Here is a 27,792-nt window from a genome sequence, read left to right as displayed (position 1 = left end):
AGTGAATTGTGCGTTTTTGTTTAAATGAACTTGTCAAATAATATAGCCCTTATTTTTTCCATGCTATTTGAGAGCTTAATTAATACATAAAATAATCTACATTTTTTTTCTGAACCAGCTTAATAAATCTAGGGCTTGTAACTAGCTAGAATTCACTGCAATAATTGTCGTAGTATAAGGGAAATGGCTTTTGGAATCTTATCGTTGGTTTTATTGATGTGGCGTACACAGAGCGATATTTTCAACACACATGACATATATGTTATCTCACGTTTGAAATAACGGGCGACATGTATTACATATTTTCCATTTTTAATATACTTAATTGACACGTGCCAATCACGAGCTTTTGGCAATTAATGTCCAATTCTGCATAAAAAAAGTATTTCGATAAGCCTGTCACCTATACCTTTCATCTTATTTATAAATCGGTGGATTTATTACTGTCATTCGGTGGATAATCCAAGAAGAAATGGCGCGATGTAAACTGGTAACTTCGCTTTTATATTTGGGTAAGTACCTAAGTAAGTATCAAATGGCGCGATGTAAACTGGTAATTTCTCTTTTATATTTAGGTAATAGCTCTGGGTAAGTAACCTGATGAATCCAGGGGGACATTATCATAAAATCATAGTACAAATGACGGTTAATAAGTATTTAAATGCTCTCGCAAAAGGACTAACACTCAAAGGCAATATGGGAGCAAATAAAATGTGCAGAGCTTATTTAAAAGAAAATTTAGTGAGCACAACGACAAGGCTAATTTCAACATCTCCCAAGCTCATATACTCTTGATTAAGAAAAAAAAAAACGTGAAAAAGCGCGAAAACAGCTCTAAATGCCTCAATGGAAAGGTCAGCTTATTGGGGTGGAGCGATATTTGTTAGAAAAATATAACGTTATCGCTTATGTCTTAAAATAAGCCAGTTCAGAGTTTAAGAAGATACGGGGGAGACTGGGTCGAATAGATCTAAGAACAATATTTTTTAAACAGTATTTGAGTGAAGGAATGACTCAGGGTACTCAGAAAATCGCCCCGTAGAAATACCTTTTGCGCCTTATTCATCCCAAATTGCCCCCTATACGAAGTTCAATAAAGTCTTCACGTGTGGCAATGAAAGATTTCACCATATCTGTTTTGTAGAAATAATTTTTCTCCAATAAATCCCTCTTTTGGTCCGAAAAGCCCAGTCCCTCACGGCAATAATGAGGGAACGATCTTGCTAATAATTAATGAAATCCCGGGAGACAAACGTTCCTAAAATTCTGAAGTTCGTTCCCTTCAAATTCGAAAGAACGCTCCAAAATTCGAAAGAACGGCAATACTGCGAATCTTCTTCTGTCGAAAACGAAAAAGAAACAAATGGCAAGCACGCATAAACAATGAAAGAAGTTTAAAACGGTAAAATCAATCCACTTGTCAGTATTAAAGACCTTATTAGCATAAATTACGATTCACGTGTCAATGAAAACCAGGCAACAAGAAATATTACAAATCAATTTCACGATGAAATCAAAAGCCCCGTGCTAACTGCGTCACATTGCCGGCGAATTTTCGCTTGATTGACAATAGGATAAAGGAAATGTCAAAATGGGAAAGTCCAGTGGACTTTCTGACATTTCCTTCGTCTTGAGGTCAGTCGAACAAGAATTCACCAGCAATGCTGGCCGGTGCTGGCGCAGTTTGCACAGGGCAAAGGGCTCTGTTAGCCAACTCGTGAATGCATATGTATTTTCCCAGTTACTTTCTTGCGTGCAAAAGATATACTGGATGCTGAACAAAACCTTAAAACATCCAAGATGCTGAGATTATATAAATACCTTTTTATTTTACAAGAACTTTATAATTAATTATTATTATTATTATATAAGGTAAAAAAAAAATAGTAGAGGCATTTTCACTCGTGTGTTACACGGGGCAAACCGATTAAATAGATTTGGAACTTTTATAAAAAAAAAATATATATATATATATATAAAAGAGCAAGTAAATAATGCATTTGGCGTGACTTGTCGATACTCAGGGGAAAGCGTAAAAACAATCTTCCAGAAGTGTTTACAGGACATGTCCGTTATGTTGCTGATATATAAGCAGCGAAGGCATCCTTGCATAAAACCTCGCTATCCGCTTTGAAGAAAAACAAAACAAGTCCGTAACCTGACCATTGGTTGCCATAGAATTTTTCAGTTTTAAAGTGGGTAAAGAGAAAACATAAAAAAACCCAGCTCTTTTGCTGTAAGATGGCGTCGGGACCTCTGAGTTGAAGCAATTCCAGAGCTTGATTCCATTTCATGAATACCTGTGTGTTAAACTAAAACTAACAATAAACGTTTTTGAAGGATTGTTTTCAGTCGTGCTCATCCTGTTTGTGGTTCACCGAGAAATATGCATGGTGGCTACAAACGTCAAATGGCTACAGAAGCCAAGTCCACATTTGCGCATTCGTCACGAAGACCCCACGAGACCCGGCAAAACACACACAAAATCGACTTTCAAGCCGGTAATCACTGTAAATCTGAAGCATTTCATCTTTTGCTAAATGCGAAATATATCTCGAAAATTAATGTAGATAATAACATGTGCCTCCTGACCATCAAACAGACCTTTGATATTAATGCCTGTTTGTTCCCTTGTTCTAGGTCTCGGCTAAAGTCAAGGTAAACTCAAGGAATGTTATACTTCGCGAGGCTTGTGCTAACAGAGGCAAATTGGAGCTGGACGCTCTCCCCATTCTCTATCGATACCAGTTGCTTCATCATATCTTGGTGGACGACAAGCACAAAATCTTGTATTGTTACATCCCTAAAGTCGCGTGCTCGAATTGGAAGCGAGTGTTGATGGTATTGGACGGCAGGGCTAGTGATACTGGTGCGTAAAGAGTCAGGGTATAGGGAGGTGGAGCTAGTGATAGTGGTGCGTAAAGAGTCAGGGTATGGGGAGGTGGAGCTAGTGATACTGGTGCGTAAAGAGTCAGGGCATAGGGAGGTGGAGCTAGTGATACTGGTGTGTAAAGAGTCAGGGTATAGGGAGGTGGAGCTAGTGATACTGGTGCGTAAAGAGTCAGGGTATAGGGAGGTGGAGCTAGTGATACTGGTGTGTAAAGAGTCAGGGTATAGGGAGGTGGAGCTAGTGATACTGGTGCGTAAAGAGTCAGGGTATGGGGAGGCGGAGCTAGTGATACTGGTGCGTAAAGAGTCAGGGTATAGGGAGGCGGAGCTAGTGATACTGGTGCGTAAAGAGTCAGGGTATAGGGAGGTGGAGCTAGTGATACTGGTGCGTAAAGAGTCAGGGTATAGGGAGGTGGAGCTAGTGATACTGGTGCGTAAAGATTCAGGGTATAGGGAGGTGGAGCTAGTGATACTGGTGCGTAAAGAGTCAGGGTATAGGGAGGTGGAGCTAGTGATACTGGTGCGTAAAGAGTCAGGGTATAGGGAGGTGGAGCTAGTGATACTGGTGCGTAAAGAGTCAGGGTATAGGGAGGTGGAGCTAGTGATACTGGTGCGTAAAGAGTCAGGGTATAGGGAGGTGGAGCTAGTGATACTGGTGCTTAAAGAGTCAGGGTATAGGGGGGCAGAGCTAATGATACTGGTGCGTAAAGAGTCAGGGTATAGGGAGGTGGAGCTAGTGATACTGGTGTGTAAAGAATCAGGGTATAGGGAGGCGGAGCTAGTGATACTGGTGTGTAAAGAATCAGGGTATAGGGAGGCGGAGATAGTGATACTGGTGCGTAAAGAGTCAGGGTATAGGGAGGTGGAGCTAGTGATACTGGTGCGTAAAGAGTCAGAGTATAGGGAGGCGGAGCTAATGATACTGGTGCGTAAAGAGTCAGGGAATGGGGAGGTGGAGCTACTGATACTGGTGTGTAAAGAGTCAGGGTATAGGGAGGTGGAGCTAGTGATACTGGTGCGTAAAGAGTCAGGGTATAGGGAGGTGGAGCTACTGATACTGGTGCGTAAAGAGTCAGGGTATGGGGAGGTGGAGCTAGTGATACTGGTGCGTAAAGAGTCAGGGTATGGGGAGGTGGAGCTAGTGATACTGGTGCGTAAAGAGTCAGGCTATTGGGAGGTGGAGCTAGTGATACTGGTGCGTAAAGGGTCAGGGTATAGGGAGGCGGAGCTAATGATACTGGTGCGTAAAGGGTCAGGGTATAGGGAGGTGGAGCTAGTGATACTAGTGTGTAAAGAATCAGGGTATAGGGAGGCGGAGCTAGTGATACTGGTGCGTAAAGGGTCAGGGTATAGGGAGGCGGAGCTAGTGATACTGGTGTGTAAAGAGTCAGGGTATAGGGAGGTGGAGCTAGTGATACTGGTGCGTAAAGGGTCAGGGTATAGGGAGGCGGAGCAAGTGATACTGGTGCGTAAAGAGTCAGGGTATAGGGAGGTGGAGCTAGTGATACTGGTGCGTAAAGAGTCAGGGTATAGGGAGGTGGAGCTAGTGATACTGGTGTGTAAAAAGTCAGGGTATAGGGAGGTGGAGCTAGTGATACTGGTGCGTAAAGAGTCAGGGTATAGGGAGACGGAGCTAGTGATACTGGTGCGTAAAGAGTCAGGGTATAGGGAGGTGGAGCTAGTAATACTGGTGTGTAAAGAGTCAGGGTATAGGGAGACGGAGCTAGTGATACTGGTGCGTAAAGAGCCAGGGCATGGGGAGGTGGAGCTAGTGATACTGGTGGGTAAAGATTCAGGGAATAGGGAGGTGGATCTAGTGATACTGGTGCGTAAAGAGTCAGGGTATAGGGAGGCGGAGCTAGTGATACTGGTGCGTAAAGAGTCAGTGTATAGGGAGGTGGAGCTAGTGATACTGGTGTGTAAAGAGTCAGGGAATAGGGAGGTGGAGCTAGTGGTACTGGTGCGTAAAGAGTCAGAGTATAGGGAGGCGGAGCCAGTGATACTGGTGTGTAAAGAGTCAGGGTATGGGGAGGTGGAGCTAGTGATACTGGTGCGTAAAGAGTCAGGGTATAGGGAGGCAGAGCTAGTGATACTGGTGCGTAAAGAGTCAGGGTATAGGGAGGTGGAGCTAGTGATACTGGTGTGTAAAGGGTCAGGGTATAGGGAGGTGGAGCTAGTGATACTGGTGTGTAAAGAGTCAGGGTATAGGGAGGTGGAGCTAGTGATACTGGTGCGTAAAGAGTCAGGGTATAGGGAGGTGGAGCTAGTGATACTGGTGTGTAAAGAGTCAGGGTATGGGGAGGTAGAGCTAGTGATACTGGTGCGTAAAGAGTCAAGGTATAGGGAGGCGGAGCTAGTGATACTGTTGCGTAAAGAGTCAGGGTATAGGGAGGTGGAGCTAGTGATACTGGTGCGTAAAGAGTCAGGGTATAGGGAGGTGGAGCTACTGATACTGGTGCGTAAAGAGTCAGGGTATGGGGAGGTGGAGCTAGTGATACTGGTGCGTAAAGAGTCAGGGAATAGGGAGGTGGAGCTAGTGATACTGGTGTGTAAAGAGTCAGAGTATAGGGAGGCAGAGCTAGTGATACTGGTGCGTAAAGAATCAGCGAATAGGGAGGTAGAGCTAGTGATACTGGTGCGTAAAGAGTCAAGGTATAGGGAGGCGGAGCTACTGATACTGGTGCGTAAAGAGTCAGGGTATAGGGAGGCAGAGCTAGTGATACTGGTGCGTAAAGAGTCAGCGAATAGGGAGGTAGAGCTAGTGATACTGGTGCGTAAAGAGTCAAGGTATAGGGAGGCGGAGCTAGTGATACTGGTGCGTAAAGAGTCAGGGTATAGGGAGGTGGAGCTAGTGATACTGGTGCGTAAAGAGTCAGGGTATAGGGAGGTGGAGCTACTGATACTGGTGCGTAAAGAGTCAGGGTACTGTATGGGGAGGTGGAGCTAGTGATACTGGTGCGTAAAGAGTCAGGGTATAGGGAGGCCGAGCTAATGATACTGGTGCGTAAAGAGTCAGGGTATAGGGAGGTGGAGCTAGTGATACTGGTGTGTAAAGAGTCAGGGTATAGGGAGGCAGAGCTAATGATACTGGTGTGTAAAGAGTCAGGGTATAGGGAGGTAGAGCTAGTGATACTGGTGCGTAAAGAGTCAGCGAATAGGGAGGTGGAGCTAGTGATACTGGTGTGTAAAGAGTCAGGGTATAGGGAGGCGGAGCTAGTGATACTGGTGCGTAAAGAGTCAGAGTATAGGGAGGCGGAGCTAATGGTACTGGTGCGTAAAGAGTCAGGGAATGGGGAGGTGGAGCTACTGATACTGGTGTGTAAAGAGTCAGGGTATAGGGAGGTGGAGCTTGTGATACTGGTGCGTAAAGAGTCAGGGTATAGGGAGGTGGAGCTAGTGATACTGGTGTGTAAAGAGTCAGGGTATAGGGAGGTTGAGCTAGTGATACTGGTGCGTAAAGAGTTAGGGAATAGGGAGGTGGAGCTAGTGATACTGGTGCGTAAAGAGTCAGGGTATAGGGAGGTGGAGCTACTGATACTGGTGCGTAAAGAGTCAGGGTATAGGGAGGCGGAGATAGTGATACTGGTGCATAAAGAGTCAGGGTATAGGGAGGTGGAGCTAGTGATACTGGTGTGTAAAGAGTCAGGGTATAGGGAGGTGGAGCTAGTGATACTGGTGCATAAAGAGTCAGGGTATAGGGAGGCGGAGATAGTGATACTGGTGCGTAAAGAGTCAGGGTATAGGGAGGCGGAGCTAGTGATACTGGTGTGTAAAGAGTCAGGGAATAGGGAGGTAGAGCTAGTGATACTGGTGCGTAAAGAGTCAGGGTATAGGGAGGTGGAGCTAGTGATACTGGTGCGTAAAGAGTCAGGGTATAGGGAGGCGGAGCTAGTGATACTGGTGCGTAAAGAGTCAGGGTATAGGGAGGTGGAGTTAGTGATACTGGTGCGTAAAGAGTCAGGGTATAGGGAGGTGGAGCTAGTGATACTGGTGTGTAAAGAGTCAGGGTATAGGGAGGTGGAGCTAATGATACTGGTGTGTAAAGAGTCAGGGTATGGGGAGGTGGAGCTAATGATACTGGTGCGTAAAGAGTCAGGGTATAGGGAGGTGGAGCTTGTGATACTGGTGCGTAAAGAGTCAGGGTATAGGGAGGTGGAGCTTGTGATACTGGTGAATAAAGAGTCAGGGTATAGGGAGGCGGAGCTAGTGATACGGGTGCGTAAAGATTCAGGGTATAGGGAGGTGGATCTAGTGATACTGGTGCGTAAAATGTCAGGGTATAGGGAGGTGGAGCTAGTGATACTGGTGCGTAAAGAGTCAGGGTATAGGGAGGTGGAGCTAGTGATACTGGTGCGTAAAGAGTCAGGGTATAGGGAGGCCTAGCTAGTGATACTGGTGCGTTAAGAGTCAGGGAATAGGGAGGCCGAGCTACTGATACTGGTGCATAAAGAGTCAGGGTATAGGGGGGCCGAGCTAGTGATACTGGTGCGTAAAGAGTCAGGGAATGGGGAGGTGGAGCTTGTGATACTGGTGCGTAAAAAGTCAGGGTATAGGGAGGTGGAGCTAGTGATACTGGTGCGTAAAGAGTCAGGGTATAGGGAGACGGAGCTAGTGATACTGGTGTGTAAAGAGTCAGGGTATAGGGAGGTGGAGCTAGTGATACTGGTGTGTAAAGAGTCAGGGTATAGGGAGACGGAGCTAGTGATACTGGTGCGTAAAGAGTCAGGGCATGGGGAGGTGGAGCTAGTGATACTGGTGGGTAAAGATTCAGGGAATAGGGAGGTGGATCTAGTGATACTGGTGCGTAAAGAGTCAGGGTATAGGGAGGCGGAACTAGTGATACTGGTGCGTAAAGAGTAAGGGTATAGGGAGACGGAGCTAGTGATACTGGTGCGTAAAGAGTCAGGGCATGGGGAGGTGGAGCTAGTGATACTGGTGCGTAAAGAGTCAGTGTATAGGGAGGTGGAGCTAGTGATACTGGTGTGTAAAGAGTCAGGGAATAGGGAGGTGGAGCTAGTGGTACTGGTGCGTAAAGAGTCAGGGTATAGGGAGGTGGAGCTAGTGATACTGGTGCGTAAAGAGTCAGGGAATAGGGAGGTGGAGCTAGTGATACTGGTGCGTAAAGAGTCAGGGTATAGGGAGGTGGAGCTTGTGATACTGGTGCGTAAAGAGTCAGGGTATAGGGAGGTGGAGCTTGTGATACTGGTGAATAAAGAGTCAGGGTATAGGGAGGCGGAGCTAGTGATACGGGTGCGTAAAGATTCAGGGTATAGGGAGGTGGATCTAGTGATACTGGTGCGTAAAGAGTCAGGGTATAGGGAGGTGGAGCTAGTGATACTGGTGCGTAAAGAGTCAGGGTATAGGGAGGTGGAGCTAGTGATACTGGTGCGTAAAGAGTCAGGGTATAGGGAGGCCGAGCTAGTGATACTGGTGCGTAAAGAGTCAGGGAATAGGGAGGCCGAGCTACTGATACTGGTGCATAAAGAATCAGGGTATAGGGGGGCCGAGCTAGTGATACTGGTGCGTAAAGAGTCAGGGAATGGGGAGGTGGAGCTTGTGATACTGGTGCGTAAAAAGTCAGGGTATAGGGAGGCGGAGCTAGTGATACTGGTGTGTAAAGAGTCAGGGTATGGGGAGGCGGAGCTAGTGATAGTGGTGTGTAAAGAGTCAGGGTATTGGGAGGCGGAGCTTATGATACTGGTGTGTAAAGAGTCAGGGTATGGGGAGGTGGAGCTAGTGATACTGGTGCGTAAAGAGTCAGGGTATGGGGAGGCGGAGCTAGTGATACTGGTGTGTAAAGAGTCAGGGTATAGGGAGGTGGAGCTAGTGATACTGGTGCGTAAAGAGTCAGGGTATGGGGAGGTGGAGCTAGTGATACTGGTGCGTAAAGAGTCAGGGTATAGGGAGGTGGAGCTAGTGATACTGGTGTGTAAAGAGTCAGGGTATAGGGAGGCGGAGCTAGTGATACTGGTGCGTAAAGAGTCAGGGTATGGGGAGGTGGAGCTAGTGATACTGGTGCGTAAAGAGTCAGAGTATAGGGAGGCGGAGCCAGTGATACTGGTGTGTAAAGAGTCAGGGTATGGGGAGGTGGAGCTAGTGATACTGGTGCGTAAAGAGTCAGGGTATAGGGAGGCAGAGCTAGTGATACTGGTGCGTAAAGAGTCAGGGTATAGGGAGGTGGAGCTAGTGATACTGGTGTGTAAAGAGTCAGGGTATAGGGAGGTGGAGCTAGTGATACTGGTGCGTAAAGAGTCAGGGTATAGGGAGGTGGAGCTAGTGATACTGGTGTGTAAAGAGTCAGGGTATGGGGAGGTAGAGCTAGTGATACTGGTGCGTAAAGAGTCAAGGTATAGGGAGGCGGAGCTAGTGATACTGTTGCGTAAAGAGTCAGGGTATAGTGAGGTGGAGCTAGTGATACTGGTGCGTAAAGAGTCAGGGTATAGGGAGGTGGAGCTACTGATACTGGTGCGTAAAGAGTCAGGGTATGGGGAGGTGGAGCTAGTGATACTGGTGCGTAAAGAGTCAGGGAATAGGGAGGTGGAGCTAGTGATACTGGTGTGTAAAAAGTCAGGGTATAGGGAGGTGGAGCTAGTGATACTGGTGTGTAAAGAGTCAGAGTATAGGGAGGCAGAGCTAGTGATACTGGTGCGTAAAGAGTCAGGGTATAGGGAGGTGGAGCTAGTGATACTGGTGTGTAAAGAGTCAGGGTATGGGGAGGTAGAGCTAGTGATACTGGTGCGTAAAGAGTCAAGGTATAGGGAGGCGGAGCTAGTGATACTGGTGCGTAAAGAGTCAGGGTATGGGGAGGTGGAGCTAGTGATACTGGTGCGTAAAGAGTCAGGGTATGGGGAGGTGGAGCTAGTGATACTGGTGCGTAAAGAGTCAGAGTATAGGGAGGTGGAGCTAGTGATACTGGTGCGTAAAGAGTCAAGGTATAGGGAGGCGGAGCTAGTGATACTGGTGCGTAAAGAGTCAGGGTATAGGGAGGTGGAGCTAGTGATACTGGTGCGTAAAGAGTCAGGGTATAGGGAGGTGGAGCTACTGATACTGGTGCGTAAAGAGTCAGGGTACTGTATGGGGAGGTGGAGCTAGTGATACTGGTGCGTAAAGAGTCAGGGTATAGGGAGGCCGAGCTAATGATACTGGTGCGTAAAGAGTCAGGGTATAGGGAGGTGGAGCTAGTGATACTGGTGTGTAAAGAGTCAGGGTATAGGGAGGCAGAGCTAATGATACTGGTGTGTAAAGAGTCAGGGTATGGGGAGGCGGAGCTAGTGATAGTGGTGTGTAAAGAGTCAGGGTATAGGGAGGTGGAGCTAGTGATACTGGTGTGTAAAGAGTCAGGGTATGGGGAGGCGGAGCTAGTGATAGTGGTGTGTAAAGAGTCAGGGTATGGGGAGGCGGAGCTAGTGATAGTGGTGTGTAAAGAGTCAGGGTATAGGGAGATGGAGCTAGTGATACTGGTGTGTAAAGAGTCAGGGTATGGGGAGGCGGAGCTAGTGATAGTGGTGTGTAAAGAGTCAGGGTATAGGGAGGTGGAGCTAGTGATACTGGTGTGTAAAGAGTCAGGGTATAGGGAGGTAGAGCTAGTGATACTGGTGCGTAAAGAGTCAGCGAATAGGGAGGTGGAGCTAGTGATACTGGTGTGTAAAGAGTCAGGGTATAGGGAGGCGGAGCTAGTGATACTGGTGCGTAAAGAGTCAGAGTATAGGGAGGCGGAACTAATGGTACTGGTGCGTAAAGAGTCAGGGAATGGGGAGGTGGAGCTACTGATACTGGTGTGTAAAGAGTCAGGGTATAGGGAGGTGGAGCTAGTTATACTGGTGTGTAAAGAGTCAGGGTATAGGGAGGTGGAGCTAGTGATACTGGTGCGTAAAGAGTCAGGGTATAGGGAGGTGGAGCTAGTGATACTGGTGCGTAAAGAGTCAGGGTATAGGGAGGCGGAGCTAATGATACTGGTGCGTAAAGAGTCAGGGTATAGGGAGGTGGAGCTAGTGATACTGGTGCGTAAAGAGTCAGGGTATAGGGAGGTGGAGCTAGTGATACTGGTGTGTAAAGAGTCAGGGAATAGGGAGGTTGAGCTAGTGATACTGGTGCATAAAGAGTCAGGGAATAGGGAGGTGGAGCTAGTGATACTGGTGCGTAAAGAGTCAGGGTATAGGGAGGTGGAGCTACTGATACTGGTGCGTAAAGAGTCAGGGTATAGGGAGGCGGAGCTAATGATACTGGTGCGTAAAGGGTCAGGGTATAGGGAGGCGGAGCTAATGATACTGGTGTGTAAAGGGTCAGGGTATAGGGAGGTGGAGCTAGTGATACTGGTGTGTAAAGAGTCAGGGTATAGGGAGGTGGAGCTAGTGATACTCGTGTGTAAAGGGTCAGGGTATAGGGAGGTGGAGCTAGTGATACTGGTGTGTAAAGAGTCAGGGTATGGGGAGGTGGAGCTAGTGATATTGGTGCGTAAAGAGTCAGGGTATTGGGAGGTGGAGCTAGTGATACTGGTGCGTAAAGGGTCAGGGTATAGGGAGGCGGAGCTAATGATACTGGTGCGTAAAGGGTCAGGGTATAGGGAGGTGGAGCTAGTGATACTAGTGTGTAAAGAATCAGGGTATATGGAGGCGGAGCTAGTGATACTGGTGCGTAAAGGGTCAGGGTATAGGGAGGTGGAGCTAGTGATACTGGTGTGTAAAGAGTCAGGGTATAGGGAGGGCAAGCTAGTGATAATGGTGCGTAAAGGGTCAGGGTATAGGGAGGTGGAGCAAGTGATACTGGTGCGTAAAGGGTCAGGGTATAGGGAGGTGGAGCTAGTGATAGTGGTATGTAAAGGGTCAGGGTATAGGGAGGCGGAGCTAGTGATACTGGTGCGTAAAGGGTCAGGGTATAGGGAGGCGGAGCTAGTGATACTGGTGCGTAAAGGGTCAGGGTATAGGGAGGTAGAGCAAGTGATACTGGTGCGTAAAAAGTCATGGTATAGGGAGGTGGTGCTAGTGATAGTGGTGTGTAAAAAGTCAGGGTATAGGGAGGTGGAGCTAGTGATACTGGTGCGTAAAGAGTCAGGGTATAGGGAGACGGAGCTAGTGATACTGGTGTGTAAAGAGTCAGGGTATAGGGAGGTGGAGCTAGTGATACTGGTGTGTAAAGAGTCAGGGTATAGGGAGACGGAGCTAGTGATACTGGTGCGTAAAGAGTCAGGGCATGGGGAGGTGGAGCTAGTGATACTGGTGTGTAAAGAGTCAGGGTATAGGGAGGTGGAGCTAGTGATACTGGTGCGTAAAGAGTCAGGGTATAGGGAGGTGGAGCTAGTGATACTGGTGCGTAAAGAGTCAGGGTATAGGGAGGCGGAGCTAATGATACTGGTGCGTAAAGAGTCAGGGTATAGTGAGGTGGAGCTAGTGATACTGGTGCGTAAAGAGTCAGGGTATAGGGAGGTGGAGCTAGTGATACTGGTGTGTAAAGAGTCAGGGTATAGGGAGGTTGAGCTAGTGATACTGGTGCATAAAGAGTCAGGGAATAGGGAGGTGGAGCTAGTGATACTGGTGCGTAAAGAGTCAGGGTATAGGGAGGTGGAGCTACTGATACTGGTGCGTAAAGAGTCAGGGTATAGGGAGGCGGAGATAGTGATACTGGTGCATAAAGAGTCAGGGTATAGGGAGGTGGAGCTAGTGATACTGGTGTGTAAAGAGTCAGGGTATAGGGAGGTGGAGCTAGTGATACTGGTGCGTAAAGAGTCAGGGTATAGGGAGGCGGAGATAGTGATACTGGTGCGTAAAGAGTCAGGGTATAGGGAGGCGGAGCTAGTGATACTGGTGTGTAAAGAGTCAGGGAATAGGGAGGCGGAGCTAGTGATACTGGTGTGTAAAGAGTCAGAGTATAGGGAGGCAGAGCTAGTGATACTGGTGCGTAAAGAATCAGCGAATAGGGAGGTAGAGCTAGTGATACTGGTGCGTAAAGAGTCAAGGTATAGGGAGGCGGAGCTACTGATACTGGTGCGTAAAGAGTCAGGGTATAGGGAGGCAGAGCTAGTGATACTGGTGCGTAAAGAGTCAGAGTATAGGGAGGCAGAGCTAGTGATACTGGTGCGTAAAGAGTCAGCGAATAGGGAGGTAGAGCTAGTGATACTGGTGCGTAAAGAGTCAAGGTATAGGGAGGCGGAGCTAGTGATACTGGTGCGTAAAGAGTCAGGGTATAGGGAGGTGGAGCTAGTGATACTGGTGCGTAAAGAGTCAGGGTATAGGGAGGTGGAGCTACTGATACTGGTGCGTAAAGAGTCAGGGTACTGTATGGGGAGGTGGAGCTAGTGATACTGGTGCGTAAAGAGTCAGGGTATAGGGAGGCCGAGCTAATGATACTGGTGCGTAAAGAGTCAGGGTATAGGGAGGTGGAGCTAGTGATACTGGTGTGTAAAGAGTCAGGGTATAGGGAGGCAGAGCTAATGATACTGGTGTGTAAAGAGTCAGGGTATAGGGAGGTAGAGCTAGTGATACTGGTGCGTAAAGAGTCAGCGAATAGGGAGGTGGAGCTAGTGATACTGGTGTGTAAAGAGTCAGGGTATAGGGAGGCGGAGCTAGTGATACTGGTGCGTAAAGAGTCAGAGTATAGGGAGGCGGAGCTAATGGTACTGGTGCGTAAAGAGTCAGGGTATAGGGAGGTGGAGCTAGTGATACTGGTGCGTAAAGAGTCAGGGTATAGGGAGGTGGAGCTAGTGATACTGGTGTGTAAAGAGTCAGGGTATAGGGAGGTGGAGCTAGTGATACTGGTGTGTAAAGAGTCAGGGTATAGGGAGGCAGAGCTAATGATACTGGTGTGTAAAGAGTCAGGGTATGGGGAGGCGGAGCTAGTGATAGTGGTGTGTAAAGAGTCAGGGTATAGGGAGGTGGAGCTAGTGATACTGGTGTGTAAAGAGTCAGGGTATGGGGAGGCGGAGCTAGTGATAGTGGTGTGTAAAGAGTCAGGGTATGGGGAGGCGGAGCTAGTGATAGTGGTGTGTAAAGAGTCAGGGTATAGGGAGATGGAGCTAGTGATACTGGTGTGTAAAGAGTCAGGGTATGGGGAGGCGGAGCTAGTGATAGTGGTGTGTAAAGAGTCAGGGTATAGGGAGGTGGAGCTAGTGATACTGGTGTGTAAAGAGTCAGGGTATAGGGAGGTAGAGCTAGTGATACTGGTGCGTAAAGAGTCAGCGAATAGGGAGGTGGAGCTAGTGATACTGGTGTGTAAAGAGTCAGGGTATAGGGAGGCGGAGCTAGTGATACTGGTGCGTAAAGAGTCAGAGTATAGGGAGGCGGAACTAATGGTACTGGTGCGTAAAGAGTCAGGGAATGGGGAGGTGGAGCTACTGATACTGGTGTGTAAAGAGTCAGGGTATAGGGAGGTGGAGCTAGTTATACTGGTGTGTAAAGAGTCAGGGTATAGGGAGGTGGAGCTAGTGATACTGGTGCGTAAAGAGTCAGGGTATAGGGAGGTGGAGCTAGTGATACTGGTGCGTAAAGAGTCAGGGTATAGGGAGGCGGAGCTAATGATACTGGTGCGTAAAGAGTCAGGGTATAGGGAGGTGGAGCTAGTGATACTGGTGCGTAAAGAGTCAGGGTATAGGGAGGTGGAGCTAGTGATACTGGTGTGTAAAGAGTCAGGGTATAGGGAGGTTGAGCTAGTGATACTGGTGCATAAAGAGTCAGGGAATAGGGAGGTGGAGCTAGTGATACTGGTGCGTAAAGAGTCAGGGTATAGGGAGGTGGAGCTACTGATACTGGTGCGTAAAGAGTCAGGGTATAGGGAGGCGGAGCTAATGATACTGGTGCGTAAAGGGTCAGGGTATAGGGAGGCGGAGCTAATGATACTGGTGTGTAAAGGGTCAGGGTATAGGGAGGTGGAGCTAGTGATACTGGTGTGTAAAGAGTCAGGGTATAGGGAGGTGGAGCTAGTGATACTCGTGTGTAAAGGGTCAGGGTATAGGGAGGTGGAGCTAGTGATACTGGTGTGTAAAGAGTCAGGGTATGGGGAGGTGGAGCTAGTGATATTGGTGCGTAAAGAGTCAGGGTATTGGGAGGTGGAGCTAGTGATACTGGTGCGTAAAGGGTCAGGGTATAGGGAGGCGGAGCTAATGATACTGGTGCGTAAAGGGTCAGGGTATAGGGAGGTGGAGCTAGTGATACTAGTGTGTAAAGAATCAGGGTATATGGAGGCGGAGCTAGTGATACTGGTGCGTAAAGGGTCAGGGTATAGGGAGGCGGAGCTAGTGATACTGGTGTGTAAAGAGTCAGGGTATAGGGAGGGCAAGCTAGTGATAATGGTGCGTAAAGGGTCAGGGTATAGGGAGGTGGAGCAAGTGATACTGGTGCGTAAAGGGTCAGGGTATAGGGAGGTGGAGCTAGTGATAGTGGTATGTAAAGGGTCAGGGTATAGGGAGGCGGAGCTAGTGATACTGGTGCGTAAAGGGTCAGGGTATAGGGAGGCGGAGCTAGTGATACTGGTGCGTAAAGGGTCAGGGTATAGGGAGGTAGAGCAAGTGATACTGGTGCGTAAAAAGTCATGGTATAGGGAGGTGGTGCTAGTGATAGTGGTGTGTAAAAAGTCAGGGTATAGGGAGGTGGAGCTAGTGATACTGGTGCGTAAAGAGTCAGGGTATAGGGAGACGGAGCTAGTGATACTGGTGTGTAAAGAGTCAGGGTATAGGGAGGTGGAGCTAGTGATACTGGTGTGTAAAGAGTCAGGGTATAGGGAGACGGAGCTAGTGATACTGGTGCGTAAAGAGTCAGGGCATGGGGAGGTGGAGCTAGTGATACTGGTGTGTAAAGAGTCAGGGTATAGGGAGGTGGAGCTAGTGATACTGGTGCGTAAAGAGTCAGGGTATAGGGAGGTGGAGCTAGTGATACTGGTGCGTAAAGAGTCAGGGTATAGGGAGGCGGAGCTAATGATACTGGTGCGTAAAGAGTCAGGGTATAGTGAGGTGGAGCTAGTGATACTGGTGCGTAAAGAGTCAGGGTATAGGGAGGTGGAGCTAGTGATACTGGTGTGTAAAGAGTCAGGGTATAGGGAGGTTGAGCTAGTGATACTGGTGCATAAAGAGTCAGGGAATAGGGAGGTGGAGCTAGTGATACTGGTGCGTAAAGAGTCAGGGTATAGGGAGGTGGAGCTACTGATACTGGTGCGTAAAGAGTCAGGGTATAGGGAGGCGGAGATAGTGATACTGGTGCATAAAGAGTCAGGGTATAGGGAGGTGGAGCTAGTGATACTGGTGTGTAAAGAGTCAGGGTATAGGGAGGTGGAGCTAGTGATACTGGTGCGTAAAGAGTCAGGGTATAGGGAGGCGGAGATAGTGATACTGGTGCGTAAAGAGTCAGGGTATAGGGAGGCGGAGCTAGTGATACTGGTGTGTAAAGAGTCAGGGAATAGGGAGGCGGAGCTAGTGATACTGGTGTGTAAAGAGTCAGAGTATAGGGAGGCAGAGCTAGTGATACTGGTGCGTAAAGAATCAGCAAATAGGGAGGTAGAGCTAGTGATACTGGTGCGTAAAGAGTCAAGGTATAGGGAGGCGGAGCTACTGATACTGGTGCGTAAAGAGTCAGGGTATAGGGAGGCAGAGCTAGTGATACTGGTGCGTAAAGAGTCAGAGTATAGGGAGGCAGAGCTAGTGATACTGGTGCGTAAAGAGTCAGCGAATAGGGAGGTAGAGCTAGTGATACTGGTGCGTAAAGAGTCAAGGTATAGGGAGGCGGAGCTAGTGATACTGGTGCGTAAAGAGTCAGGGTATAGGGAGGTGGAGCTAGTGATACTGGTGCGTAAAGAGTCAGGGTATAGGGAGGTGGAGCTACTGATACTGGTGCGTAAAGAGTCAGGGTACTGTATGGGGAGGTGGAGCTAGTGATACTGGTGCGTAAAGAGTCAGGGTATAGGGAGGCCGAGCTAATGATACTGGTGCGTAAAGAGTCAGGGTATAGGGAGGTGGAGCTAGTGATACTGGTGTGTAAAGAGTCAGGGTATAGGGAGGCAGAGCTAATGATACTGGTGTGTAAAGAGTCAGGGTATAGGGAGGTAGAGCTAGTGATACTGGTGCGTAAAGAGTCAGCGAATAGGGAGGTGGAGCTAGTGATACTGGTGTGTAAAGAGTCAGGGTATAGGGAGGCGGAGCTAGTGATACTGGTGCGTAAAGAGTCAGAGTATAGGGAGGCGGAGCTAATGGTACTGGTGCGTAAAGAGTCAGGGTATAGGGAGGTGGAGCTAGTGATACTGGTGCGTAAAGAGTCAGGGTATAGGGAGGTGGAGCTAGTGATACTGGTGTGTAAAGAGTCAGGGTATAGGGAGGTGGAGCTAGTGATACTGGTGCGTAAAGAGTCAGGGTATAGGGAGGTGGAGCTAGTGATACTGGTGTGTAAAGAGTCAGGGTATAGGGAGGTTGAGCTAGTGATACTGGTGCGTAAAGAGTCAGGGAATAGGGAGGTGGAGCTAGTGATACTGGTGCGTAAAGAGTCAGGGTATAGGGAGGTGGAGCTACTGATACTGGTGCGTAAAGAGTCAGGGTATAGGGAGGCGGAGATAGTGATACTGGTGCATAAAGAGTCAGGGTATAGGGAGTTGGTGCTAGTGATACTGGTGTGTAAAGAGTCAGGGTATAGGGAGGTGGAGCTAGTGATACTGGTGCATAAAGAGTCAGGGTATAGGGAGGCGGAGATAGTGATACTGGTGCGTAAAGAGTCAGGGTATAGGGAGGCGGAGCTAGTGATATTGGTGTGTAAAGAGTCAGGGAATAGGGAGGTAGAGCTAGTGATACTGGTGCGTAAAGAGTCAGGGTATAGGGAGGTGGAGCTAGTGATACTGGTGCGTAAAGAGTCAGGGTATAGGGAGGCGGAGCTAGTGATACTGGTGCGTAAAGAGTCAGGGTATAGGGAGGTGGAGTTAGTGATACTGGTGCGTAAAGAGTCAGGGTATAGGGAGGTGGAGCTAGTGATACTGGTGTGTAAAGAGTCAGGGTATAGGGAGGTGGAGCTAATGATACTGGTGTGTAAAGAGTCAGGGTATGGGGAGGTGGAGCTAATGATACTGGTGCGTAAAGAGTCAGGGTATAGGGAGGTGGAGCTTGTGATACTGGTGCGTAAAGAGTCAGGGTATAGGGAGGTGGAGCTTGTGATACTGGTGAATAAAGAGTCAGGGTATAGGGAGGCGGAGCTAGTGATACGGGTGCGTAAAGATTCAGGGTATAGGGAGGTGGATCTAGTGATACTGGTGCGTAAAGAGTCAGGGTATAGGGAGGTGGAGCTAGTGATACTGGTGCGTAAAGAGTCAGGGTATAGGGAGGTGGAGCTAGTGATACTGGTGCGTAAAGAGTCAGGGTATAGGGAGGCCTAGCTAGTGATACTGGTGCGTAAAGAGTCAGGGAATAGGGAGGCCGAGCTACTGATACTGGTGCATAAAGAGTCAGGGTATAGGGGGGCCGAGCTAGTGATACTGGTGCGTAAAGAGTCAGGGAATGGGGAGGTGGAGCTTGTGATACTGGTGCGTAAAAAGTCAGGGTATAGGGAGGTGGAGCTAGTGATACTGGTGCGTAAAGAGTCAGGGTATAGGGAGAGGAGCTAGTGATACTGGTGTGTAAAGAGTCAGGGTATAGGGAGGTGGAGCTACTGATACTGGTGTGTAAAGAGTCAGGGTATAGGGAGGTGGAGCTAGTGATACTGGTGCGTAAAGAGTCAGGGTATAGGGAGGTGGAGCTAGTGATACTGGTGTGTAAAGAGTCAGGGTATAGGGAGGTTGAGCTAGTGATACTGGTGCGTAAAGAGTCAGGGAATAGGGAGGTGGAGCTAGTGATACTGGTGCGTAAAGAGTCAGGGTATAGGGAGGTGGAGCTACTGATACTGGTGCGTAAAGAGTCAGGGTATAGGGAGGCGGAGATAGTGATACTGGTGCATAAAGAGTCAGGGTATAGGGAGGTGGAGCTAGTGATACTGGTGTGTAAAGAGTCAGGGTATAGGGAGGTGGAGCTAGTGATACTGGTGCATAAAGAGTCAGGGTATAGAGAGGCGGAGATAGTGATACTGGTGCGTAAAGAGTCAGGGTATAGGGAGGCGGAGCTAGTGATACTGGTGTGTAAAGAGTCAGGGAATAGGGAGGTAGAGCTAGTGATACTGGTGCGTAAAGAGTCAGGGTATAGGGAGGTGGAGCTAGTGATACTGGTGCGTAAAGAGTCAGGGTATAGGGAGGCGGAGCTAGTGATACTGGTGCGTAATGAGTCAGGGTATAGGGAGGTGGAGTTAGTGATACTGGTGCGTAAAGAGTCAGGGTATAGGGAGGTGGAGCTAGTGATACTGGTGTGTAAAGAGTCAGGGTATAGGGAGGTGGAGCTAATGATACTGGTGTGTAAAGAGTCAGGGTATGGGGAGGTGGAGCTAATGATACTGGTGCGTAAAGAGTCAGGGTATAGGGAGGTGGAGCTTGTGATACTGGTGCGTAAAGAGTCAGGGTATAGGGAGGTGGAGCTTGTGATACTGGTGAATAAAGAGTCAGGGTATAGGGAGGCGGAGCTAGTGATACGGGTGCGTAAAGATTCAGGGTATAGGGAGGTGGATCTAGTGATACTGGTGCGTAAAGAGTCAGGGTATAGGGAGGCCTAGCTAGTGATACTGGTGCGTAAAGAGTCAGGGAATAGGGAGGCCGAGCTACTGATACTGGTGCATAAAGAGTCAGGGTATAGGGGGGCCGAGCTAGTGATACTGGTGCGTAAAGAGTCAGGGAATGGGGAGGTGGAGCTTGTGATACTGGTGCGTAAAAAGTCAGGGTATAGGGAGGTGGAGCTAGTGATACTGGTGCGTAAAGAGTCAGGGTATAGGGAGACGGAGCTAGTGATACTGGTGTGTAAAGAGTCAGGGTATAGGGAGGTGGAGCTAGTGATACTGGTGTGTAAAGAGTCAGGGTATAGGGAGACGGAGCTAGTGATACTGGTGCGTAAAGAGTCAGGGCATGGGGAGGTGGAGCTAGTGATACTGGTGGGTAAAGATTCAGGGAATAGGGAGGTGGATCTAGTGATACTGGTGCGTAAAGAGTCAGGGTATAGGGAGGCGGAACTAGTGATACTGGTGCGTAAAGAGTCAGGGTATAGGGAGACGGAGCTAGTGATACTGGTGCGTAAAGAGTCAGGGCATGGGGAGGTGGAGCTAGTGATACTGGTGCGTAAAGAGTCAGTGTATAGGGAGGTGGAGCTAGTGATACTGGTGTGTAAAGAGTCAGGGAATAGGGAGGTGGAGCTAGTGGTACTGGTGCGTAAAGAGTCAGGGTATAGGGAGGTGGAGCTAGTGATACTGGTGCATAAAGAGTCAGGGAATAGGGAGGTGGAGCTAGTGATACTGGTGCGTAAAGAGTCAGGGTATAGGGAGGTGGAGCTTGTGATACTGGTGAATAAAGAGTCAGGGTATAGGGAGGCGGAGCTAGTGATACGGGTGCGTAAAGATTCAGGGTATAGGGAGGTGGATCTAGTGATACTGGTGCGTAAAGAGTCAGGGTATAGGGAGGTGGAGCTAGTGATACTGGTGCGTAAAGAGTCAGGGTATAGGGAGGTGGAGCTAGTGATACTGATGCGTAAAGAGTCAGGGTATAGGGAGGCCGAGCTAGTGATACTGGTGCGTAAAGAGTCAGGGAATAGGGAGGCCGAGCTACTGATACTGGTGCATAAAGAGTCAGGGTATAGGGGGGCCGAGCTAGTGATACTGGTGCGTAAAGAGTCAGGGAATGGGGAGGTGGAGCTTGTGATACTGGTGCGTAAAAAGTCAGGGTATAGGGAGGCGGAGCTAGTGATACTGGTGTGTAAAGAGTCAGGGTATGGGGAGGCGGAGCTAGTGATAGTGGTGTGTAAAGAGTCAGGGTATTGGGAGGCGGAGCTTATGATACTGGTGTGTAAAGAGTCAGGGTATGGGGAGGTGGAGCTAGTGATAGTGGTGCGTAAAGAGTCAGGGTATGGGGAGGCGGAGCTAGTGATACTGGTGTGTAAAGAGAGAGGGTATAGGGAGGTGGAGCTAGTGATACTGGTGCGTAAAGAGTCAGGGTATGGGGAGGTGGAGCTAGTGATACTGGTGCGTAAAGAGTCAGGGTATAGGGAGGCGGAGTTAGTGATACTGGTGCGTAAAGGGTCAGGGTATAGGGAGGTGGAGCTAATGATACTGGTGTGTAAAGAGTCAGGGTATGGGGAGGTGGAGCTAATGATACTGGTGCGTAAAGAGTCAGGGTATAGGGAGGTGGAGCTAGTGATACTGGTGCGTAAAATGTCAGGGTATAGGGAGGTGGAGCTAATGATACTGGTGTGTAAAGAGTCAGGGTATGGGGAGGTGGAGCTAATGATACTGGTGCGTAAAGAGTCAGGGTATAGGGAGGTGGAGCTAATGATACTGGTGCGTAAAATGTCAAGGGCAATACAGTATAAATATTGAAAAAAAAATGCTCTGGGCTTTTCTCTTTCAAGATTGAAATTCATATAAAAAGCCTGTTATTTTTTGCAGATTCTATATCTCACGACCAGGCTCACAACTCAGGAGTTTCACGTCTAGCCAACTACACTGACGAGCAGATACAGTTCCGCCTAAAATACTATTATAAGTTTATGTTCGTACGGGACCCCCTTGACCGGCTAGTATCTGCCTACAATGACAAGATCCAAGGAGGCGATCCTTACTGGCAGTTGTTCCAATTTCAAGACATCTTACCACTTTTCCGCACTAAGCAACAGCTGGTGCATGGCAATAACACTGCAACCTTTGTGGAGTTTTTTCTGTATTTGCAAACAATGAACCCTATCACAATGGATGAGCACTTCATGCCCCAACATCTCCTCTGCCAGCCTTGCGTGGTCAAGTACAATTTTATCGGCACTTTTGAAAATCTCCGTGAAGAGACCAAGGAAGTACTAATACGGATGAACCTTGACAGCAAAGTGAAGTTCCCGCATAAACAGCGGACATACATAGAGCATGCGCAAAATTCACCAAGCGCCACAGAGCTGTTAACTCAGATCCCACAGTCTCTGATTCAAGCTCTTGTTAACCGTTACAGCGATGACTATGAACTATTTTCTTATAAAAAACCTTGACTTACAGTAGCTCATCTTATAAATTTGGTAAATTTTGCTACATGTCTTGCCTAAATGTCGGGTCTTGTTAGGAATCGGCCTCACCTCTACTGCTACCCACATATTGCTCCTGGACACTTGCTGTTCTGATCACAGTTAGGGGAAAATTTATTTATATTTATTAAAATGACTGCTTATGCCCCATATAAAGACTAAAATGACTGCTTATGACCCATATAAAGACTAAAATAATTGCTTTTGACCCATATAAAGACTAAAAATGACTGCTTTTTACCCATATAAAGACTAAAATGACTGCTTATGACCCATATAAAGACTAAAAAATGACTGCTTATGACCCATATAAAGACTAAAAATGACTGCTTATGCCCCATATAAAGATTAAAATTGACTGCTTATGACCCATATAAAGGCTAAAAGTGAGTATGCAACAATGCCTCCCTCTCAGAACACAATATAAAGACTGCTTAAGCCTCACAGAAAGACTAAAATGACTGCTTTTGACCCATATAAAGACTAAAATGACTGCTTTTGACCCATATAAAGACTAAAATGACTGCTTTTGACCCATATAAAGACTAAAATTACTGCTTTTGACCCATATAAAGACTAAAATTACTGCTTTTGACCCATATAAAGACTAAAATGACTGCTTTTGACCCATATAAAGACTAAAATGACTGCTTTTGACCCATATAAAGACTAAAATGACTGCTTTTGACCCATATAAAGACTAAAATGATTGCTTTTGACCCATATAAAGACTAAAATCACTGCTTTTGACCCATATAAAGACTAAAAATGACTGCTTTTGACCCATATAAAGACTAAAATCACTGCTTTTGACCCATATAAAGACTAAAATGACTGCTTTTGACCCATATAAAGACTAAAATTACTGCTTTTGACCCATATAAAGACTAAAATGACTGCTTTTGACCCATATAAAGACTAAAATGACTGCTTTTGACCCATATAAAGACTAAAATGACTGCTTTTGACCCATATAAAGACTAAAATGACTGCTTTTGACCCATATAAAGACTAAAATCACTGCTTTTGACCCATATAAAGACTAAAAATGACTGCTTTTGACCCATATAAAGACTAAAATGACTGCTTTTGACCCATATAAAGACTAAAATGACTGCTTTTGACCCATATAAAGACTAAAATGACTGCTTTTGACCCATATAAAGACTAAAATGACTGCTTTTGACCCATATAAAGACTAACATGACTGCTTTTGACCCATATAAAGACTAAAATCACTGCTTTTGACCCATATAAAGACTAAAAATGACTGCTTTTGACCCATATAAAGACTAAAATGACTGCTTTTGACCCATATAAAGACTAAAATGACTGCTTTTGACCCATATAAAGACTAAAATGACTGCTTTTGACCCATATAAAGACTAAAATCACTGCTTTTGACCCATATAAAGACTAAAAATGACTGCTTTTGACCCATATAAAGACTAAAAATGACTGCTTTTGACCCATATAAAGACTAAAAATGACTGCTTTTGACCCATATAAAGACTAAAATGACTGCTTTTGACCCATATAAAGACTAAAATCACTGCTTTTGACCCATATAAAGACTAAAATGACTGCTTTTGACCCATATAAAGACTAAAATCACTGCTTTTGACCCATATAAAGACTAAAAATGACTGCTTTTGACCCATATAAAGACTAAAAATGACTGCTTTTGACCCATATAAAGACTAAAATCACTGCTTTTGACCCATATAAAGACTAAAATCACTGCTTTTGACCCATATAAAGACTAAAAATGACTGCTTTTGACCCATATAAAGACTAAAATGACTGCTTTTGACCCATATAAAGACTAAAATGACTGCTTAGACAGTTATGGATGCTTATGCCCCCACCCCATACATATAAAGACTGCAACCCCCACAGAAGCATTCTATAGCATATTGACATTATGAGACATGCTGACATGATGACAAATGCGTTTTGTCATGCAACTGCCTTAATCCAGAAAGGAAGACTTGGTCATCTGTAGGCAGGGGAAAAATGAAGCATTCAATGCAAAGTCTCTACCAAAGAGATGCTACTAAATACTGCACATTTCATGGTGCTTTATCAATCATCTTCAAAATGGATAAAGAAATTAGGCAGGTATTAAAGGATATTTGAAGAACTCAAAGTCTGCCCCAACAGCCGAAGACAGGAGAGCAGAGAAGTTTGTTTCCTGATATTTGGCACCAAACACATATCCATTTGCCTTATCCACTGCTTTTACAACCCCAAACATGCTCTCTCTATCCTAAGAACATCAAACAATATAAAATAGAACAGACAATAAATAAATTAATTAACAAAATGAATAAATAAATGAATAAATAAACAAATAAACAAATAAATAAATAACAAAAATAACAATTCAACAATGAAAATAAACTGATTAATGAACTGATGAATACGTTATGATTATACTCATTGCTAATATTTTATTACTCATCATCTTTGTTATCAATCATTTAAAGTAATAGTCATTGATTAATATGTGTATCATTGTTTATCATTTCTAATTTGATACTTTTATCCACATACCTGAACATTAAGAGTTAGGAAAGACACCAATCCATAATCTTCCACCAGGCTCCCCAGTGCCTTGTTTAGCTTCTTATATTTGCTACCAAATGGACTGTCATTGAGGTGCTCAACCAAGAACTGCAGATCTAACACTTCAGTGTAGTAATCCAGACCAAATGCTAAAACCCAAAATTGTCATGATTAATAAATACGCTTCATCTTGCACTGCCAAAAACCATATTATTAAATGCCAAAAACCATATTATTAAATGCCAAAAACCATATTATTAAATTCCAAAAACCATATTATTAAATTCCAAAAACCATATTATTGAATTCCAAAAACCATATTATTAAATTCCAAAAACCATATTATTAAATTCCAAAAACCATATTATTAAATTCCAAAAACCATATTATTAAATTCCAATTGCATGTGCTGTATGCGTAGTGAAGATTTTAGACAATACAGTATACAGTCAGATAACCAGTTCTGTATCACTTCATATTAAAATTGCTCTATCTTTTTTACAGAGGGCCCAATGCTCATCATTTTTTCTAAGACGACTACAAATTTACAGAAAAGACTACACATTTTCAAATCTTATTGATTTATATGGTATTTTCTGTTCACACATACAGAAGTGGGAGTAGTTCCGTAGCAGCGGGTATAGTTCCGTATCACGTACGAGTTTTTTCATTTGAGAATCAATAAAATATATTTACTGAATAACATATCACATCCCTTCCCTTTTGCTCTAGTAATTAATGTATACAAATGGTTTTAACTTTGCAATGCAGCAGGTTAACAAACCTAAATCGTCAATGGGCTTTCGCTCATGTGTTGCTAACAAATCCATATTGCAAGAAACAAAACGGTCTGATATAATTATTCCAAAATAAATGCCACAACCCACACAGGTTTTGGTGATTTATTTTGTTGATTTTAATGCATGAGTGCTAAAAAAGCTGTTTTTATTTACAAGAACAAAATGTGGATGCTACGGCTGCCAACGCATTAATGTCATTTTGTTAAGAGTTCTGCAATAACAATCCCACATCCCTTTTTAAGTTAGCCAGCTAATGATTTGACTATAGTTAATCTTGGGTGTTTTATTTAATCATCCTAGGATGATATATCAATCATAGTTTCAATAATTATTTTAATAAATAGTAAATAATAATATTTTATCGAGCGCTAAGTAATATCAAGGAGGTTGTCAATCCTTTTTGCGACTTTATATCTGCAGTCAAACCAAAAACACATTATGGGCGCAGGGTGATACAGAACTACTGTATTCCCATGACCTCCGGGGAGCATGAAAAACTAAAAGCAATGTAAATTGAAAAATTGCATTAAACCAGAAAAAAAAACACGCATTAACAGACTTACTTTCTTCTAAGCATTCGTATAAAAATTAGGACATTTTTGTTAAAGTAGATATTGTTTTCATCTGACTCTCAAGATACACGTCAGTTAACTGTGCAGTAAACGCCGCCCATTTAAGCAACCATTATGAAAATTGCTTCGAAATAACGGTACTTTCCAAACAAACCAGTGGATGAAATAGGCTGGATTGATATCTCAGGAAAGAATAATAGTTTTGTATCATTTAGGTTGTTTTGGATTGTTCAAATCTACAATATTTGAGGCAAAAAGAAAAAAAAAACAAGTGCTGAGTGATACGGAACTAGGACTGCTACGGAACTGGTTATTGTACTGTATAGACAAAGCACAGCACAAAAAGCTTCAAAGCAGACCCCCCCCTTCCCTTTCCCAACTCACAGCGTCACAGTCAGGATTAAAAAACATAAACACATCTTCATGCTGTTGATATACTGTAGTAAACCACTTCCAAAAGTGGGGGGGCCTGGCAACCCCCCTTCCCCTCCCGCCGCGCCTGCTTAAGGATGTTTGCTAATATTTAGAATGGACACATCTGCATGCTGTTGATATAATGCACCTCCAGAGAAGGTTTGGTAATGTTTAGCATGTTTAAAACATATTTAGTGCATATTTACCTAGCTTCCCGTAATTCTCAATCAGATCAATTTTTGACAGAACATTAATATGAGGTAGTTCAACTTGGATCATTGTGCAAAGTGACGTCAGTAGAACAGAGATGAACTTTCCAGGGTCACTGCAGTAATGTGAGTCAACAAGATGAACAGCAACAAGCTTAAAGAGGAACAATAGATGTCGATAGTATACATTTCTGTGAGGCAGATGCAAGGACAGACAAACAGATGAATGGATGGATGGGCGGACAGACTTATAAACAGACAGACAGACAGACAGACAGACAGACAGACAGACAGACAGACAGACAGACAGACAGACAGACAGACAGATGAACGGATGGACAGACAGACAGATGAACGGACGGACAAACAGACAGTTGAACAGACGGACAAACAGACAGATAAATGGACGGATGGTGGGACAGACTAATAAATAGACAGACGGATGAACAGACAGATAAATAAATAGATGGACAGACCGACTGATAAACAGACGGACAGACAGAGAGATGAAGAGACGGACAGACAGACAGATAAATGGATGGACAGACAGATGAACGAACTGACAGACTAATAAATCACATACTCTCGAGTCCCACTTCTCGAGTTGTTTGACGATGTTTCGCACAGACGCATGGTGCGTGTAGAGTTCCACCTGTCCCGGGCAGTCGAACACAAAGTAATGGCCTTCTAAAGCCTTCAGCTGATTTTCTAGCCAGTCTAGATTCTTTTCCAAATATTCCATGCAAAATATCAGACCTCCATTAGGACCAAGCTTGAGATTATCCATAACATCCGAGAGCGAAATCAGCGAAGAAATGTCCACGGCGCATTTGTATGGAAGTTGATCGTTCGCAGGGTCTAGATTAATCACTGCGACTTTTCTCCCTAGTCCAGTCAAGAATTCGAGCATTCCGGCGCAATAAGTACTCTTTCCTGACCCAGGAGGACCTATAACCATCTGCCCGAAGGATGGCATTATTTCTTGAGCGAAAACACTGAGAATAATGCGAGAAATGTCAAAAACTACCTCATGGCGTCCGCCATGTTGGATCAGAATCAGCGAAGGGGACTGGGCCCAAAAACTCGTTCAGATTCTCGTTTGCTCTGTGAGAAAAATAATCAGAGCACAATTACATAATTATAAAGCATTTTTCTAAGAAGGACTGCTACACATATCCCATATCTAAAGTTTTCTTCTTTCCTTTTTTTGTTGTTTTTTGTTTTTGTTTTTTACTTCTTCCCGCGCACTTCGA

The 27,792-nt window shown here is 45.7% G+C and overlaps 2 protein-coding genes across 2 annotated transcripts; one reads left to right on the top strand and one right to left on the bottom strand.

Moving 5' to 3' along the window:
• Positions 1-388: 388 nt before the first annotated feature.
• On the top strand, positions 389-22,299 carry LOC116607440 (carbohydrate sulfotransferase 14). The gene is made up of 4 exons (XM_048721548.1): positions 389-512; positions 2,341-2,501; positions 2,641-2,869; positions 21,357-22,299. The coding sequence occupies exons 1-4, from the start codon at positions 473-475 to the stop codon at positions 21,941-21,943; spliced, it is 1,017 nt and encodes a 338-aa protein (XP_048577505.1). The 5' UTR covers positions 389-472; the 3' UTR covers positions 21,944-22,299.
• On the bottom strand, positions 21,284-27,618 carry LOC5501835 (GPN-loop GTPase 2). Its single transcript, XM_001623040.3, has 5 exons — positions 27,123-27,618; positions 26,537-26,693; positions 24,533-24,693; positions 24,112-24,245; positions 21,284-22,068 (listed from the first exon to the last, which is right to left on the bottom strand). The coding sequence occupies exons 1-5, from the start codon at positions 27,513-27,515 to the stop codon at positions 22,011-22,013; spliced, it is 903 nt and encodes a 300-aa protein (XP_001623090.1). The 5' UTR covers positions 27,516-27,618; the 3' UTR covers positions 21,284-22,010.
• Positions 27,619-27,792: the final 174 nt, after the last annotated feature.

The sequence above is a fragment of the Nematostella vectensis genome, chromosome 14, assembly GCF_932526225.1.
Source record: "Nematostella vectensis chromosome 14, jaNemVect1.1, whole genome shotgun sequence".
NCBI lineage: Eukaryota > Metazoa > Cnidaria > Anthozoa > Actiniaria > Edwardsiidae > Nematostella > Nematostella vectensis.
Note: the sequence above shows the minus strand (reverse complement) of the source record. Positions and strands in the feature narration are given on the sequence as shown.